Source organism: Dendrobium catenatum, unplaced genomic scaffold (genome assembly GCF_001605985.2).
Source record: "Dendrobium catenatum unplaced genomic scaffold, ASM160598v2 fragScaff_scaffold_703, whole genome shotgun sequence".
Taxonomy (NCBI): Eukaryota; Viridiplantae; Streptophyta; class Magnoliopsida; order Asparagales; family Orchidaceae; genus Dendrobium; species Dendrobium catenatum.
The window spans coordinates 227,222-248,104 of record NW_021319165.1 but is presented as its reverse complement, the minus strand read 5'-3'; the positions used below and the strand labels follow the sequence as shown (position 1 = coordinate 248,104).

Genomic DNA, 20,883 nt, shown 5'->3' with positions numbered 1-20,883 from the left:
AGCACACAAATTTTAATCTTTTACTAGAAAGCTTCTTTAATAGGCATTAAGAAAGCAATACCAAACAAAGTCTAAATTGAAAAGAAAAAAAATATATTTTAAAATTAAATTTAAATAAAATAATAATAATAATAATAATAATAATAATAACAGGTATCACAATAAATTAAAAATTAGAATGAAGTCCCAGGGTTGATTCGATCCCCCAAAACCCTTGGCCGTCGAGCTGATCCGGTCGAGAGATTGAAGACTTGAAAACTCGATCTCTCTCGTAATCTCCTTGCCATTGATTTGATTCGACCGAGTCGAGCCAAAAGGACAAGTGCCCTCCCTAACCTCTCCTAGCGGGGAAGAGGCGCCGGAAGGCTGCCGGATTTTCGAGGGGAATAAAAAATATTTTTAAAAAAAATTTAATTAAATTAAAATTGCTTAAATCGACACATCGCGCGCAACAAGAATTGTTGAACACTATTAACGGGATTGATTCACTTTCCCGAGCTCCTTGCCATCGATTTGATCCGACCTAGTTGAGCCAAAAGGGCAAGTGCCCTCCTCTACCTCTCAACAAGGAGAGGAGATGTTGGGAGGCTGCCAAAATTTTAAACAAATTAAAGGACCCCTCATAATTAATCTCAAAATGAAATAATTCGGATTAATGAAAACACCTTGTGTTAAAAAAGTTTCTGGATAAGAAAATATTTCAAAATTATATTATAAAAAGGGGTAATTTTCTAATGAAAGCATGATTTATAACTTGAAAAAAAATATGTCACCCTTTACACTTAAGCATTTTGTATGAAAGCACCTTAGGAGGCCCAGTTAGCTACCTGCCTCTCCTCTCTATATTGTATGAATTCATCCTACTAGAAGAGAAATATTAAACCGACAAGGACTTGCAAATCAAAGAAAATACTGGCAGTTCATCTTATGTGGTTGTGAAACCTATATTTTCAACTAGGTTATTTGATGATAATAGTAATCCATTGATAGGAAAATATTCTATAAAGGAACATTGAATTACCTAAATATCATGGAATTACCTAAATATATAGTGGTAGTTTAAAAGGGAAATTATCACTAGATTTCCTTTATAACGACTACATTCTAGATGAAGGTGAAAATTTTTTAGAAGTCCATAGCGGAAGATTTGATGCTAGCAACTTTCTCTATATATAATTTGCATTGCCAACTTTAATTAGGTATTAGATTTGTAACTAAGGCTAGTAAATGAGTTCACATCTATAAAATAAATATCGTTTGATAGAAGATTTTTATTATGTTCTAAGTTTCTAAGACATCTTGCTTATGTTGCTTGTCAAATGTCAAGATCAATTATAAGATGATTATATTATATTGACCCAACTTCCTACAAATGTGAACTAACCTCCAAGGCAATTGATCATAGTATTGAAAAGTGCAAGCCATCATGTTATTGTTGATGTTATAAACATTAATGATGCATCGAATCAAGCTCCATTACTTAGTGTACACTTGTTAGTGTCAATAAGAGCTTGTAGAAAAGATACTAAACAAGAGTCGTTCTGGAAGCTTCGTAATGATGTAATTGATACATAAGGGTGAACTAGAAACATAGATGCAAGAAAAGAAATGTGCTTGCTCATGAAGAGAAATAAATATAAGTTTTATTATATTATTTTCACCGCAATGATAAGATCATATGATAACATGAGCATGAATATAAAGGCTCAAGATTTGAAGGATAGAATGCTTAAAGTGAAAAGTGAAATCTAATACACTCAAATGCCATCAGATCTGCAACATATGTACAAGCAGATAAAAGGCGTTCGTAGACCCTTAAATAAAATCTCGGGCATTTTTCTAAATAAAATCACTAGCGTAAATGGATCATATTTAAATATTTTAAAATGTCCCATATATATTAAATATAATCCCTTAAACTGAAGCACAAAATAACCTTGCATGTGGTTAGACAAATGTGCTAAAGTTATAAACACAAATGTCTGAGAATGTTGCGTAGGGCCAAACACTCATTATATCATTAAATTAAACATAACCCGCATGTGCTCCGATCATTACATCTGAGTCCGAAATCTAATAGTTCGAGAATGTTGCACGGGTCAAATACTCAAGTCTCATCCTCCTCCTCGAAAGGACCGGAGTTGACATGACTTGAAGTACAAAATACCTCCTAAAGTTCTACTAAAATACAAATGACTTCAAACTCCACCCCGATGATGGCCGTGATGAAGAAAATTCTCAACCGGAGGGGTCAAATCTCAAATTCAACAAAAGTTTAAATTTCTAAAATGAAATTATTTATCTTAAAAACTTAAAACTAAAATCAATTCACCTCCCACAACAGTTTGTCATGGGTGATAAATTTGAAATTAACCTCAGCTCACAAAGAGCGCATGCGTGTCGAGTGTATCAGTAAGATTCATCCTCAAATAGTCTCTTGCCAGCAGGGAAGTGGCACGTGCCCTCTGATCGGGTGGTTTTGGCATAAAATAACACCATTATATTACGATTATGGCCAAAGCCCGTATGTTTCCTAACAGTGTCAAACCCTTGAGTGATGAATCATAAGGTATATTTAATAGGCATAAAGCCCTCTGTCATCTAAGGTGGATTCAAATCTATACCCTTAGACAAACATCAACCCAAGTTTACAATGTATTCTTGGACGAAGCAACCCATGGCTGCCGATAAGGTACCTTCTGTCAGGTTCGGTCGACTACCTCCTCTGACAAAGTAGCCCAAGGAACATGACAGCCCAGGACAACGGAACCATGGGATCTTGATCGGGCTCATCTTCATTCCCCCCACCACTAGTTTTAAGTTTATGGTGATAAATTCCAAATCATAAAATTCATATCTCAAATTCAAACCCTAAGATTGTTGCTATTATATGCTGGATTTACAACCTATTTAACCTCTTTAATAACTAGCCTTAATCAAAAGTGCTCTCTTGTTATCATGAGGGGTAATTAATTATATGGACATTGCGCCTATAGGAAACCAGAACTAAGATCATAAAATCCTCACAAAAAGAGGTCAAAATCTCTAGTCAGTGTCTTTTCTAAAACCCAATCTTCCTTCTAAAAATTCACCCGGAACTTAAATCCGTTAAAACTCTTCGCCGTCATTACACAAACAATAAAAGAAAAAATACTTGTAGGGAGAGGCCGGGGCAAATGAACAATGGAATTTTTGGAGCCCACAACCTCGTTAAGTCGAGCATCCGAGCCAGGTTGTGACAGCAGCATCCATTCTTTGTTGTGTAGTTAATTTTGGATTCTATAATTAAAGACTAGATTTCATATTTGTTTCTTTCCTTGATTGTTATTTTTTTTACTTATTTATGTAATTTCTCATATTATTTTAACACAAAACAAGGGAATAAAATTCAATCATACAACATTTCATGTTCTACTCTTCACTCTTCTCATTCTAATTTTCAAGTTTGTATCAGATACATTACTGTTCTACTTCCTGTGAGATGAAATGATTCTTTAGTATAGAGCCTCTCCTCTATGTTGATGGGTCCACACTAATATTAAAAGCTAATCTTCATCCAAAAAGAAGTGTTGAACACATCTGTGAATGATCCTCTTTCGTGGCAACTATGATGATGATGATGGCAACTGCCACCAAAACAATCATTGGTTAACAAGCTGACAACTACAATGCTTGAAACTAGCTTCAAAATGAAAAACTCAAATCCAAAATCTAAATAATCCATAATGAAACGTTGGACTGAACATTTTCAAAAAAGAACAACAACAAAGACAATCGCAATAACTCGGTTCTTTTTATTTCAACCAACTAAATAACAAACCTAAAACAAACAATTATTCTCGTAGTAAAAGTTTTCCCAGAATATCACGACAATAAGCTTGGCTGCTCAAAAAGGTCAATCATTAATCACCCTCATTAAAATCAGAAGAAAACTACTACTTAAATGGCCAACTCAGGAGTGTCAAATTATATGACAGGAGACAAAAATATCTACCAAAATTCAACCAAGCCATAAAAAATTTAGTATAAAGATCGCAGATGGGTTACTTCTTAAAAGTGATCGAAACAAGTTTTGTCATTCTCCCAAAGACCTGTCACTTAACTCTATGCTTTTAGTACCTAACCTAGATTGCAACTTATTATCAAACATCAAACACACTTGAGATTACAAAAGAAATGTACTGTTGATTTCCACCAAATCATTGCAACTTTTAGGTTCACTCAAGGAAAATGATTGGTAGTGCAAATGTGTGTCCGGGACTCTACTTCTAAATTATGGTGCAGGCTTCAAACAAAAAGTTATATAGTCACAAAAACTCCTTCAAATTTTATATACATTTTAAATAATAATAGTAATGTTTGACTTTAAAATTATCACCTTAGACGCCCAAACTATAATTTTCTTAAAAATTAATTTCTTCTTTATTCACAAAAAAATTTCAAATAATTTTTAGTATGAAATATATTATCTAGTTAAACACACTCATACATTCTATCATGATAAAATCTACAAACCTTCGTAACCTTAATAGTTAAAAATGCCTCTAGAGCAAGATTTATTTCCTTCATCACTGATCATATATGATACCCAAATTTTTGCAAAAAATATTAGCTTAAAATTTCCTTAAAAATTTCACCCCTTTTTCAAACATCTCGAAATTCATCAAAATCAGTTTCATTAAATACTACGTTTCATTTCAATCATTTTGATATATAGGAGATTATAGAAATAATCAACTTAAATTAATATATGCATAGAATTACATTTTTCTAAAGTTTAGGTTTAATATTACTGCAGATTAATTAATCTACAATAGCTATGCTGAAATCCAGATTTCAAAACTAATAAATAAAGATAGAATGGTATTGATTAAGTTGATGGAACTTAAAATTAATTCAATTTAATATAATTTCTTATAACATAAAAAATATCTAAAGTTACCCTAAGCCATTTCCCTTGCAAATACCTGCAGCGGGGCAAAGCAAGAGTGGCCCGTGAGGAGCTGCTGGCGGTATTGTAGCAGTTAGCCGAATCTGAAGGCATAAGAGGTGGCTGTAGAGGCTGAAAACAAAAAAGGAAAAGAAGAAGAAGCTGCTAGAACCAGAAAAAAGAAAAGGAAAAAAAGAGAAGGAAATGAAGAAGTAGAGATTAGGTAAGGAAGTTTCAATTGTGTAGGACTCGTGTTGTAGGGATAAGAAACTTGAATGAGGGAGAAGCATTTTGAGGTAATATGTTGTTTAAGATTATTTGTGTTTAATTAAAATATGACATTCAAAAAAGCATTATAATTTAATAAAATCATCATTGTTTGCTAGTTTATACAAGGTTGAGACTTCGGAGGGAAAAAATAAGGACATGCATCCAAAAGAGAACCCAATTGTTTTAGTAAGATGCTCAATTTCTACTAGAGGAAGCAAATACTACTTTTATAGAATTTCTACATGTTGAGCATAGAACAATAATTTCATTTACAGTTGAAATTGCACGCTTAGGATTACATGCTTATAAAGAATTTATCTCAAATGTGTGATATTCAAGATTCATTAGAATTGTTTCTTATCAAAATGTATTCTATATGTCTATTAGGATAGTTTATTTTTATTACATATGCATTCATGCTCACCAAGTCACTACAGGTAAAAACAATACTTTTGATAATGAAAATTTGTGAAAATTCAATGTTATGGGGGATAGGCCAACAAATAATGACCTACATTAGGAAAATGTGAAAGACCTAACAGCATAAGCCTTAATAGGGATTGTACGGAGGTACTTGACTCTGACTTATAAAAAGTTGGCACATTGGAATCCAACCTTAATGAGAGAGTTCATTATTAAATAGTTAATCGGCAGGCTAGGTGACAAGCTACCTTAAATAGTTAACCGGCAGGCTAGGTGACAACCTACCTTGAATGTGTGAAAGCCTATAGTCATCATATGACTTTTTTAAAATAATGAACAGAATGAAATAGGAATTCAGTGAGAGAATTTTTGAAAATTTCATATAGTAATTGCACACTGTTATGCATTAATCAATTATTAAATGAGATACACTTTATACATTCCTTTAGACTTGCATTTTTATATTATTTATAATCTTCTCTTTTAAGCCTTCCTACTTTTAAAACTAAGGCATAATATAATTTCTATTTAGTACTCTTGCATTAGCTCAAAATACTAACATGCATATTAATTGTTTCTTATTCTCGTATTTTGAATCCTATACGAGAATTGTTTATCCCATTGAGTGTTTAGGTTACTATATATGCTACAGGAAAGGGAATGGAGCCAACGAAACTTTAGGCAGGTGATCAACGACACTTTATACATAGTCCTTTTAGGTGTATGTTTTTTTAAGTAGATAGAATGCTGATCAGTAAGCTATAAATTAAAGATCTTGAACACGTAAAATTTTATGAGTTTATGTAGTAAAGCTCTATATTTTGTATTAATGAATATTGTGCATGCTTCTGAATATTTAATCCTAAGGTATAATCTCATTGCTTTTTTTTTTTTTTTTTTTTTTAGAAGATGCAAATTGCATTAAAAGAAAACCAAAGCTATTACAATCTAATGGCAATCCTTTGAAAACAAGGAAGCCTTATTAAACCGAAAATCAAGCATAAGAAAAATATTTGAAGGATATGAAATTTTATAAAGAAAATAAGATTCTCTACTCCTTATTTTAAACCAATTGGGGTGGAGGGGATACCAAAAATTAAACAACCAAAAATGTTGATTAGTATCCCAGAATTCGAGATTAAGTAAAAAATAAAGAGTAGAAAGTTTCTTAAATTTCTTTATTCTATCCCCATCTTTCAAATACTCACTCATGCTTAATTTTAAACAAAAACAAAAATGAAAATAATAACTAATACAAGAAAGAAAAACATGTAAAAAAGATCCTAAAGTCTTTGGAGAATACTGGATCTTCACAAACTTCATATTCTTCATATAAACCACGCCTTAATTTCCAATGCACCAACCAAAAAGCTCAACAGTTTTATAAAGTAAGAACTCCCATTGACAGATTACACCATCGTTGGAATAGCTTACCACATCTACCCGCAGATAGCTAACCTCCTCCGAGACTTTACCACGTCTATTTTGATACCTACCGTCAACACCCTTCATAAGCTCATTTATGATTTGAATAGTGAAGATCCACCTTCACTTTCATCAAGACTTTCCAATTTCTTTCCTCTAAGACTTCCTTTGATCGGCCCAAAAGAATTCAAATCTTTATTTGACTTCTTCTTATGATGAACTGATTTAGGTGGCAAATGAAAAATTTACCATCCTCCATCAAACATTCCTTAGCATTGACATTATCTTTAAAAGCCAAAGAATCAGCCGCATCAGACTTTACCTTTTCAAAAACTTGAATATTTTTATCAATATCTGCAACATCTTCCAGAACTTCCTTCTTTAACAACTACAACAACTTCATTCTCAAAGAGCTCGGTTTGAAGGATTGACATATCAATTAATTTTGAATCAACATCAATGTTGACAGATTTTTGAACAATCTCTCCGTCTTCAATAGGAACAGCATCAAAATTCGAAATCTTTCCTTCTTGTATCAGTAGCTTGCAAACTGACCTGCTCAATTTGAACCGGGATATTACCTTTTTCTACTTCCTTACTAGCTTCAGAACCAAAAGCTAGCACATTAAACTTGTTAGCTGATTCCTTATGAGAAGCATCAATTCTCCCAGCCAAAGGCTTAATTGCAGAATTCTAATTTTGAAATTTCTTTCTTCTTTTACTTCTCTTGAAATTAACATGTATCCAAGGACCCAAAGCTATTTTATCAGAACCAACCGGTCCTTCAGAGCTCAAACCTTTATTCTCATTATTCTTTGATTCCAAGTTGACCTTATTTTGATCTTCTATAAGAACAACCTGACACTAATCGATTTTATGGCCAATCTTACACATTTGAAACACGGGCACAAGATCTTCTCATATTCAACATTTTGAAAGAATTTTTCATATAAACCCTCAATCCAAACTCTATTAGTAATTTATAGTCTAGATTAATTCAAACACAAGCTCTAGCAAATTCAGTCTACCCACTTAAACATTTTTCTATCCAAGAACAATGGAACTACTATCTTTGAAACGATCTTCGTAACATTAACCTCATCCCAACAATGCAGATGCAGATGAGGCAATCTTATCCAAATTAGTGAGGATAACCCTTTTAACGACGTTGGGGAGAATTGCGGTGTCCATTTATCCATCCCTATAATATGTCCACCCACATACCAAGGACCACCGCTCAGAACTTCTTCCATAATTTGAGTAGATTGAGATGAACACAAAATCCAATCTAAATCCAATGAGGTTAGCTGAAAAGAACCAAATCTATCCCATTGTCTCCTTAGCTCAATGCTACAAAGAGAAAATGGAATTTCTTTCCCAAACACTTTCACCACAAGAGAGTTTTGAAGTAACTTCACATTCTCACATACCTTATCCATATTCAATTTAACCACATTTGCATCTACAACTTCTGCAGGCTCCGGATTCACATAATTCACTTTAATATGATGGCTCTTATACCACTCATTTACCGAACCAAAATAGCTATTGTCAGTTTCCAGTAACACCTTCATTCCCTTCTTCATAGGCATTTCTTCAACAGTAATCAAATCTTTATCTTGCTTTGTCATATCTAAATTCAAATTTGAAAATCCCTATTTTTCCGCAATGTTTTCAGCAATAGCAAGATTAGAGAATCTGCTAACCTTCAATTTGAAGCCAATGGAAGATGAAGCTTCCGAATCATTTTCCATTCCAGACAATAGATTCTTAATTGGTGAAGGAGCCATCAAAATCTTTTTCTGAACGGCTTCAGTTATTTCCTTCCCCTTACCCATCACCGAAACAACCTCATTCATAGATGATCAAAGGACGTTGTTTGATCTTAATATCCCGGTTGGTAATACTCATGCTTTTGGATCCACCATGAAAATCACTAGAATACCTCGCAGAGTATGGGATGGAGGTGTTCCCGTCATCAGAAGGCGATGACCGGCAACCCTCCGCCACCATTCAATCAAATTGGGAATTGAGGATCGGAGTAATTCAAAAAATAAACAAAGCTTTATCCCCCTGAAATCCTGGAGCATCTCTCCCCCCTTAAATCTCATAGTTCAAGTACAGTATTTGTGTTATGATAGTGTAGACAAACTAATTTTCTACACACTCGATCCTAATGAGTGTATTTTAGGATAGGTGTTGGTGGAAAACACATATAATTGGATTATTCATCTCTATTACACCTCAGGTAAACTAACAAGATAGGGAGGGTTGAAATAAGGTGTGACATCATGCACATCTCATTGGGTTTTCTTATTGAAAGAAAAAACCGACATGGGATACATTTTTATCATTTCAACACCATGATCCACACTCAATTTCAATCCAAATCTATTTCTTAAAAAACAATAATGCCAAAGAATACTTTGAATAGGTATTAGCAAATTATCTCCCAAAGTTTTATGTCAACACTCCTCAATAGGGATGTTGAAAGGAAAAATTAATACCTCTTAGAGCTAGATAGATCACTAATGGTTTCCATAAATATTCCTAAGCATCATTGGAGAGAAGTTGACCTAAAACTATAAATCTCATTAATAAAACACCCTCAACAGTACTTAAATTTCAAACCCTTCTTTATTCATTTCCCAAGAATAAATTCATTTTTTATCATCCTTCAAAAGATTTTGGGTGTTCAATCTTAATTCACATTCATTAGCACTAGATCAAATTAAGCCCTAAACCTATCAAGAGTAATTTTATTATACACTCACCAAATTAAAAATGTACAAATGTTAATTCCTGATTACTAGAAAAATTTATCATATCATGGACATAACCTTGCTTAAACACCAACATTATAATTCCAAACTCAATTCAGGAGAAGGAAATTCAAAAACAAGAATTTCAAGTTTAAAACTAATTTGACCATCCAACATCAACTCTCATCAAAGTCATCAATAATGAATATTTCTTAGTGCAACCCAATTCAACCTACGAAACCCTTACCGGATCCACAAACTCCCCCATGAACTTATAAATACACCATCATATATAGAATGAGCTTCATATCTATACTAGGACGGAAAGGGAAAACTAAGAAGGCAACAACCAACATATCCCTAGCACACCCAAAAACACAAACCTAATTCAAAAACCAATGAAGAATAAACTAGTTTGAATAAATCCATAGATGATGATGTAGATCACTACTATCCTACTGCCTTAAGAAAAGGGATGAGGTCATGCTCCAAACACCCAATCTATGATTTCGTAACTTCTAAAGAGCTTTCACTGAATTTCATATTTTCGTCACTTCTCTTTATTAAAAATAAATTCGAAATAATATTTGTGAAGCTCTAAAAACTACCAAGTGGAAAAAAATCATAATGGAAAAAATTCATGCCTTAAAAAAGAAAGGTACATGAAAAGTTTTTAAACTTCCACCAAGAAAATAACCAATTGGATATAAATGGAGTTTTACAGTAAAATATAAAGCAGACAAGAACATGGATAAATTTAAAGCCCAACTTGTTACAAAATAATATACCCAACCATATGATACCTGACTATTACAAAACACTTCATAGTTGCAAAACTCATCAGCATTCAAGTTTGACCCTCTCTTACACCATATTTGGACCAGCCTCTATATCAACTTGATATTAAGAATGATCTTCTTATTGGGAAACTTGAGGAGGAAGCACACATGGAAATCCCACTTAGATTGAAAAATCAAAGAAACATTAATAAGGTATGTCAAATCTAAAAACTTTGTAGCCTTAAACAATCTCTTGGAGCTTGGCTTGACAAATTTTCCCAATATGTTGAAAAGTGTGAGACTCAATATCAAACTAATCACACTCTCTTTATTAAATGCTCACTGAAAGGAAAAAAAGGGGATTATGATCATGCATGTGGATGAAAAATATTTTGAAGAAGCTAACCACTGAAACAAGTTTCTTCTGCTTACACTCTCTCTTTCACTATTTTTCTTATAAACTGCTTGATTCTTGTTGTTGGAGTAAGAGCTTCTAACTCAAAAGCTTCTTCTTGAGAATGCTTCTTGAAGCATTATCTTCACTCTCTCTCATTTCACGTTGAGTCTGCCTCTTAATCTCTAGTTATTCACTCATTCTCATAAGAATTCATAATTTTGTTAGTATTTGTTTATCTCTTCATTAGTTATATCTATTGTCCAAAGTGATAGTGAAATAGATGAAGATTTTATCAGTAAAATTCAAAGTTGGATGGTTGAAGTGGAGGAATGCATTGGGCCTATTGTGAAAAGTACCCCTCAAACTTAAGGGAAAATTGTATAAGATGGTGGTGAGACCTACAATCCTTTATGGAGCAAAATGTTGGCCATTAAAAGAAAACATGCAATTAAATTGACTGTTGCAGTGATGAGGACGCTCGGGTGGATGAGTGGCCTTACTCTTAGAGACGGAATGCGAAACAAGCATATACGAAAAAGGTTGGAGTAGCTCCAGTGGCAGATAAGATTAGAAAGTCACCTTAGATGGTTTGTTCACATAAAATCTCGGCCTTTTGATAACCCAGTTAGGAGCGTAAATGTTTTAGATTTGACCTATGTTAAGAGAGGTAGAGATATAGCTAAAAAGATTTGGTTAAAAAATATTAGAAATGGCATTTTTTATTAGATTTACATGAAAATTTGAATTTTAATAGGACACAATAGAGAAAAATGATTCATGTAGCCAATACCACATAATGTGATAAAGCTTTGATGTTATTGCTGTCTTATTTATATCTTTGATTTTATTTTTCTTTAAAATAGAAATAAATTAAAATTATTGAATGTATCATTATATTTGTTAAAAATTATTACCTGATATGATTTAAGTTTAGTTAATTAAATGACTAATGTCATGTCATGAAGAATCTAGTTTCGAAAGTGTCAATTTGTTTTGTACTTTGCACAATGAAGCAAAAAAAGGCTTGAGCATCACACTGTGCTAAACGCTGTGAAAATACCAATATTAATTGTTTTTAACTTGTTTCTAGCAAATAGCAATCAAAGTATCTCAAACATAAAATCCCCTGAAACCTTAGAAAGTGACATAAATATATTTATCAGTCTTCATTGTAACTAAGCTCCATGAAGTTGATGTGTCACAATCTTTTACACTTTGTATTATACTCATTAAAACGGATCATTTCATAAGGCAAATAATTAAAAATATATATGCCATGATATGAATGTATAAAAGATTAAAAATGTGCTCCACTAGATTCAAGTTGAATTTCTTATAGAATTCCATATTCAAAACATTTAGAAAAAAAATTAAAGCACATTTAATTATAGATTCAAGTGCTAAGGACAGATGAAAACTTGCATCAGAGGATGACATGCAAGACAGAAACAATAGAACGATCAAACCTGACATATTTATTGAAGAAAAAAAATGATAGAGATGCATATGTTTAAAGAAAGTAGTTACTGTACATTAGACAGTCTAAATGGGCAAAACTTGGGCTTGCCTCTGCGCCCATACTTGAGTAAATATGCCCCTTTTTTAAGAGCAGTAATAGCCTGCAAGGAAAATAACAAAAGGTAAAATGATTTATTCAGGGACATGAATTTTAAGTTTTAATGCACGCTAAAATTAGTGGTAAAGATAAATTAACGTACATGAAAAGGTTGTTCAATATTCTGCGCATCAAATTGAGATATATGAAATCTAAAATGTAGGCTGACCCATAAAAAACCTTAATTCAAAAGCAATATCGCCATCCTCATCATCATCAATAAAGTTTTTCCCAATTATTTTAGGTTGGCTTTATATATTTTCTTCTCCATTTATACTTGCAAGTGCTATGTATTAACCCTAGTTTATGCAAGTTTTTTTTTTCCACAAAAGCTAGCCCGGCTAGCTTTAATTTATCCATTTCCTTAACATTCAATTCTTATTCTCTACTGTATTTTTCCTATATATTTTCCACCATCTTAACTTCTAAACGTGCTCTTCCATTCTTTCAAACTCCATCCTTCCTAATTTTAGCACTTATCCACCATCTCAATCTCCATTATGGCCTATTCAACTAATTCAACTTGGTCGTCAATAACTTCTTTGTTGCCTAATACCTAGATTCCTAAAACATAACTGGTCTAGTTGCAAAATCAATTATAAAGAAAAATACATGTAAAAAAGCGTAATGGGAAATGAAACAAACATGCACATTGAAATGAAAAGATTTTTTGGGGCAAAGGTTAAACATAAAGCAGTGCATATCTGAAACAGTGATAATAGCAGAGAAGGGAAAATCAGTTGATACATCCTATCCTACATCTGACTTTGAGCAGAATTTGATTCCAACCATTACAACTAAATGCCATATTGCCATGTAACACTTTTTTACTCAAATAATTTCAACTGAATAATGTGGCACTAATTCTAATTCCAACCATTCCAACTGATTAGCAAGTCTCACTAAACTTAATTCCAACCTTTCTAACTCAATTCTGTGTTGTAGACCAAATCCTAAATGTATGCCAATTATTGTTCATTCACTGGAAAAGTTGTGTTCTATTCACCTTCCACGGTAGCTTGCCTCCCAAAGCAAACAGTTTTCTTCCAAGATACTTTCAGCTGTAAGGTTTTCAGACACATTCTTTTTTGATATTTATGCAAATGTAGCGGTATCTGTCATGGTGAATACAACAAATTCTAAACTATCAAAGTGTGAACTGATACACCATAAAATTACAAGACTCGTGACATGATTAGTTTGGCCCAAGCTGAGAAATCTTTAGATAGAATGAAGAATAACAATATGAAAACTTATTAAGCCAGTTGACTGAATAATAATTAAAAAAAAAAACTAATCCTTCATGAAATATGGGCATAGTTGGTGCATGAAGCTTCCATCAATGTAGGGTCAGGGAAGGTTGATGCAAGCAGCCTTATTTTTGCATTTACAAAGAAACTATTTTCTTCGCTTGAACATGTGACCTCCAAATCACAATAACAACTTAACCACCCACTAGAGTCACCTTTTAACTTTACTTGAATTATCCATTTATAAATTTCAAAGTAAGATAATTTTACCATGTAATAATGGTTAAATCAAAACTTAATAATTCAGGAACCTTCAAATTAAAGGAATGCATTAAAAAAAAACCCATAAGTGCCAATAATTTCATTATATTTGCATGCAAGCAAACCAGCACAACAGTTCTGGTCAGAGCAAAGAGCTAACAAGTCATCAAGTCATAATTAACAATGTAATATTAATTCAAAAATGACTTTGTTTGTGACGGATTTGATAAATTGGGGTGATGGAAAAATATATTCATAAACTTCATCTTCCAAATCAATTTTAAAATCATAATTAAAAAAATCAAGAAATACAACCTTTTTGGGAATATATTTTCATAATAGGCAATGCAACACAAGGTCCTAGAATGCACAGAAAATGACAAATTAACTCAGGATTTGTTTAGTTGTTGTCCACTGTTGTGTTACGTTATAATGTACAAAATAAGCCGACACTGCTCTCAAAGATGCAATAGCTTGCTAAAAGTGCATTCTGCATGATCGCGAATCCATTGAGGTGGCGCAAAAGCAAGTTAGGGATTTACATCGTGTGTATTAATCAACCCAAAAGTGCAGCATTGCTGGAAAGCAACATAAATCAACGCTATACTAAAAATGCAGCATAGATCTTCTAAATGTTGCTTCTCATAAATTTAGGGGGCTCTAACTTAGCTTTAAAGAGTAATTATTAGAACAGGACAGCCAATACATACATCAAAGAGTCTCTACAAGAGATAGAAATAACTTCCATCATAAAAGAGATCCCAGAAAACTTATTCATTAGTAAAATCCGCTACAGAAATAAGGTTGAAAAGTGGGATATTCTCTGAAATGTATTCTATCACCAGACAAAATACAGTCCATGCGCACATACTAGAAGCCTATCCTCAAAGGGAAGAACAACATTAAAGGACTAATTACAATCCTAAGCAGTTGCCATCATTCAGAATAGAAACAATCCACAGATAATGATAAATAATATTTCATTGACATATGGCTGGACAATTCACAGAATGTTATTTCTCTCACAAAGATTTAAAGAGCAAAAAAAAAAAAAAGAGTGGAAGATTTAACAGCATCAAAACCTAGGTTCCATAGATATTGCCTGAGCATGTGATTACCTAGGTCCTATGAGGTTTCAAATGACGCAGCAAACTACAGTCAACAGAGATAAAATTACTGATTGACGACCGAAATTGATATAAACGTAAACACCTTCCATTTATTCCGTTCCTCCGATTTTGTACTAAAATTCACTAGTATTACAACCTTCCCAAACAAGTGTAACTTAAGACAATCAAAACGTGCTGCTCTTTCAGTACTGCCCAGTCCATCCACAAGCAGCACCACATCTCAAACTACTAGAATAGCAAAACATTCAATCTCAGCTCAAAGAAGAGTAGCAAAGCAGGAAAAAACAATCGTCGGAGTAGTACCTGCTCGATGTCCCTTTCAACATGGCCACTCCTTGCATTATCCGTAGCCGCTGCCGACATTCTTTCCTCCCTTACCAAGCATTAAGATCCGATCCCACTACTTAAATACATCGAATCTCCCCCCATTCCAACTGGTCGAGCTCCCGTCTACCTCAATCTCCAGCAAAACGTCGCCGAATCACCAGCCCCACCCAAAAACTCGGCAAAAACTCAGCCCTCAATCGGAAATAAAACACCGAATCCCCCCGTCATCCAGCCTCTACGGTACCGGAAATGCAGTTCAACACCTCGTATGAGCATTAGTAGCCGATGGCTGTCTTTGGATCCGAATGGCGATGAAGTAGAGCTCCCACTTTCTCAGCGGATCAAGGGCGAGAATGTAAGCGGAGAGGGAAGAGGACGAAAAGAGAACTCGCTTCTTCTTCTTCTCCTTCTTCCTTTTTTTTTTATTGGTATTTTAGTGCCTTTTTATCACTGCCGATCGATCTAATAAAGAAGAAAATATACCATTGGAAAAACGGTGACCAAGGAGAGCTAGAGCTGCACTGCAGTGAGTGGATGAGATAAAAAAACACCCTGTCATCTGATAATTTTGCATAACTACCCTCCTTTACTTGCCCGAAGTCCATCGGGGAGTAAACCCAGCGGTTCGGTTTTCGAACCGGTCGTCCGTTAACCCGGCCACCTGGGAACCCGCATTGGGAAGTATAACCATGTTGATTAATTAATTCTCTTTTTGCCTTTATTTAATGTAATTTTTAAAAATGTCATTTATGACGACTTATTATTTATTTTCCGGAGAAAAAAAAATAGAAATTTCTTTTGACACTAACTTCAAAGCAGAAACCAACAAATATATTTATTTCAACAAAATAATAATATCTTTTTTTTAAGAATGATTTACTATAAATTATAAATTATGTGATTCAAATTAAAAATCCTACTCTAACTTAAGCAGCATATCTTTTCACATAATTTCATTTTACATCAAATAATAAAATTAAGATAAATACTTTAATAAAGCTTATATTTTATGTGCAACAACATTTTTATTATTGTATTTTTTCAGCATGAAATAATATTTTTAATTTGGCCATTATTTTTTCGCTGCTTCCAAAAAAAATTTTATATTATGAAGATATTTTTTACAACAATTTTAAAAATTATTTTTTCTATAGAAGTTTACAAAATTGTAAGAATGAAGTAAAATATTTAAAAATATAGTTAGAGCACTTTTTTTTAATTATTTTTCTTACTTCCCCAAAAATGAACTATATAGTTATCATCTAATATTTCTAAACGAAATCATGGAAGATTGATGTATTCTTTTGGTTTCTAGGTTTTTTGAGATGATGAGCAATGGAAAAGATGGGAAGGAAATGATTGCCTGCTGCTTCATGCAATTGAGTTCCATTATTAGGAAAAAGTTCAGTGATTTTCCACATGATCAATGAAATCAAGGCCATTCATTTGTTGAAAATGAGAGCGTGGTTCAACGCCATGATGGCCGTTCGATCTCACTAATTAGGTTTTTTTTTTTGGGTAATCTCAATTGAAAGTTGGAATCTTATATGTATATATTCGATATTAAATATATATTTATAAGATGATTGTGTTAGTAAATAAGAACAAGGCTACTATTATAGAAACAGTATTATTATTCATTTTAAATATTTGCTATTAAAATTTTCAAAATAAGATATTATTATGATATATAAATTATTTCACTATAGATATTCTGAATTAATAATCACATTTTTGAAGAAAAATAGTCATAGTTGACAAATCCTTATGTTTGAGGTAGATTGCCCTCATGATAGCATACATAATCTATATGGTGATAAAAAGAATGGTATGTTAACATAAGGAGGGTCAAACAAGTAATTTTTTTTAACTCTTAAATATAATGTGATTATTATTATGCTACAATTATTAAAAATAATTTGCGTTATTGTGGCATTGTTGATCTCATTTTTAAATAAAGACAATCTTCTCTCTCTTAAGATGACTCCTAGTACTTAGAATTTCAATATTTCATACCATAGTGTAGAAATTGCCTATAGGATTATGCTTAGGGAACACCTAAGGAGATAGCATAACTTGCTCAAGAAAGCCTATAAACCCTTTAAGACACTTCTTCGTGACCTTAGAAAGGTGATAGGCTAACCTAAATTCAAACCCTTTTTTTTAAACCTAAATTCAAACCCTATGGTTAACTTAGGTTTTGAATTTAGGTTAGCCTATCACGTTTAGGTTATTGTTGTGGAACTAGAGACGAACCAATGTTTAGTCAATTCGAGTGCTAGTCCTGTTGTGTCTCCTGATTCCTTGGGGGTTGGCTATCACGACATTTCTGCGACTGCTGTTGGTAATGTGGTAAATTTAGCTGAGTTGCCTATGCTTGATTCTACAAGTATTAATCCTGTTATTTCGGATGTGTTAATTCTCACATATTCTTTTCATGATAGTCTTCCTCCCATTAGTGTGGTGGTTATGCCTGCTAGGCCTGTGGCCTTGCCCCCTATTGTGGTTGACCCTCTAAATTGTGTTGTTCCTGAGTTTTTTGAAGGTGTTTCGAACTCAGAAAGTTTGGGTGGTCCTAATGCATTGAGTGATTGTGTTTTACAATGTGATCTTTCACCTATGAGAGTTTCTACTTCTATAGCTGTAGAATGTTTGAAGGAGGAGAATAATGCTTTATGTGAGATTAATAGGGAAGTTGGGCATGAGCTGTCCAGTGGTTCGGTTCATGTTGTTTCTCCTCAAAATTCTGTGGATTTGGCTTTGACTGTTTCTCTTGTGGGTCAGCTCAGGATTAATTCTTTGGTTTCTTACAAAGTGGACCCTACTGTTGTTTCTCCGGTGACGCCTACTGTTCAGTTGTATGGACAACTTTGTTGAGATCTCAGTTAATTTAATTTATGCTAATGTTTTGATTGCACATGTGGGCGTCAAACTGGGGGAAAGGGTTAAGATGCAAACTGATTGGCTTGAAAGCTCTTCTCCTTCTTCTTCTGAGGTTGAAGAAATGGAAGTTTTAGCTCATAAAGGTATTTTGCAAGATGATAATTTTTGGGTGGGTATACGTAGAAAGCGAAAATCCAAAAAATAGCTCATTCTTGGTTTGTTTGATGGGTGCCAATTTTCTGTTTTGTTTCTTCTCCTTTGTTGGCGAATTTTTGGTTTTTCTGGAGGTGGTATTTTGTTGGCTTTGCTATTATAGCTATTTTTATTTGGGCTATGATGTGACTCGAGCTCACCACTCTGGATTTGTGGCTCATTGGCAACCTTTGCTGGTGTTTCTTCTTAGCGGTGCTGGCGGTTGGTTGGCTTTTTGGTGGATTATTGCTCACTCACTCCTTTGGATGATCCGTGCTTGGCTTCGGAGTGGTTGGAAGTATTTGCCAATACTGAGCCCAGTGGGCTTTGGTGGCTACTTATCTTCTTGGTCTCCCCTATTGTAATCTCTTCTTGTATCCAGTCTTTATGCTTGTTTGGCCCTTGTTGTACTCCTTTTTTTTCGTGGAATAAAATTTTCTTTTCTTAAAAAAAAAAGAAAAACATAAATCTAAAAAACAAAAAAATTTAAAAAATTTTTTAAAAAAAATCTAAACCTAGATAATATTTTTATCAAGCATACTTAACATTTAACATAATATAATAAGGAATAAAAATACATAGAAAATCCTAAACCTATTCCCAAATACTCAAGCATTGTGATTTGCTCTTGGAATTAGTTTTAAATGAATTCTAACTTATATTAAAATCATTTGAACTCATTTCCAATCTTATTCAACCCCTATTTGACCAAAAATGGTAAAACTACCAAAATACCCTAAGGTGCCCTATGTAAGCTCCTTAGATCAAAACCCTAAATCAAAGTTTGGGGTAGATTTTAAAGGCTCCTAAAATGCTATATAATTTACATTATAAAAGAAAAAATAAATAAATAAAGGGTCCTAACAACCTTTTTTAAACATTATGAGTCATTCCCTATTCTTGGTTAACCCCTTTGACAAGAAAAGGTAAATTTACAAAAATGCCCCTATAGGACCTACCCTTGTACCCATGAGGTCAAACCCTGGATATTGGGTTATTATTGATTCTAAATACCTCCAAAACTCTTTTGGAGTCATTTGGAGTGATTTTTTACTCATAACAGTATATTTACAAAAACTAGCTATTTAACTAGAAAATTTCATAATTTTCACATTGACTATTGGACTTGACCCAATAACCTAAACCTAATCAGAAGACCTTGTAAGTGTCTCTCTTTGATCCAAACCCATTTTGGGTCATTTAGAGTCAATGTTGACCATTGATACACTCCCTTGACCATGGTCAATCCATCAACAAAAATTCCTTAAATACCCTTATACCCTAATCCTTGAGTAAGTCTAGCTCAAAGCTAGTCTTGTGACCTTGGGCTTGAGTCATATTGATCTAGGACTTTCTATGGGAGAAATTTGACTCGTCTCAATTCATGGTTAACCCCTGTTGACCATAATTGGACTCAAAATTTTCCAAAATGCACCCTTATGATGCATATCTTAGGTTTCTTAATACCCTTCATTTGATCTTATAATTATGTTCAAATCATTCAATACTATCATAAGATCATCTTAACACCTACTTAATTCATGGTTAATCCTAGTTGACTATTATTAAGTCAAATTATCAAAATACCATTCATAAACCCATTCTAGCTCTCATAAGTTTTGATTCATCTAAACATCAAACCCATGGAACCAAAACAAGGAATTATAGTTATAGGACTCTAACCTAGCTCCCTTAGCCAGCCTAGCCACTTAGGCTAACCAAAGTGAACTCACTGAGTTGACCCAAATGCACCTAAATTGTTAAAAACCTAATTCAACTCAACAAAGCCAAATCAACCCAATATATGCTTTCTTAAAACCCTTAAAATCTCATAGCACCCCTACCAACTCAACTAAATAGCTAGCTAGGTTAGGGTGGGAAGAAATAGCCATAGTTGACCCAATAATGTGCACTCAAATGGTGGAATGACCTTCCCAGATGTCTTTAAACCTAGGGATCATTTCAGGACATGTCTCTCATCCCTATTGGACTTCACTTAACCATCCCTGCCACTTGAAACTGCCTTCCATGACAAGATTTCTAGCCATATGCATTTTCAAGCATCTCTAAATAGAACTCTCACATGCTAAAAATTATATGTATAAATTATGGAAGTGACTTGGCAGAACTAAAAGAGGGGGTGAATTAGATGACTTTAAATAAATTCTTTTGAAAATTATAACAATAAATGTAGCACAGTAACAACATAAGTAAACTAATTTAATAATTTTTAAATTTT

The 20,883-nt window shown here is 33.3% G+C and overlaps 1 protein-coding gene across 1 annotated transcript in view; it reads right to left on the bottom strand.

Moving 5' to 3' along the window:
* LOC110109304 (PH, RCC1 and FYVE domains-containing protein 1) overlaps positions 1-16,049 on the bottom strand; it is a 47,936-nt gene extending 31,887 nt beyond the window's left edge. The window contains exons 1-2 of the mRNA XM_020840311.2: positions 15,546-16,049; positions 12,519-12,605 (exon numbers count right to left, since the gene is read on the bottom strand). Coding sequence (XP_020695970.1) covers positions 12,519-12,605; positions 15,546-15,605 — 147 coding nt within the window. The 5' untranslated portion in view covers positions 15,606-16,049. The remainder of the gene's footprint in view (positions 1-12,518; positions 12,606-15,545) is intronic.
* Positions 16,050-20,883: the final 4,834 nt, after the last annotated feature.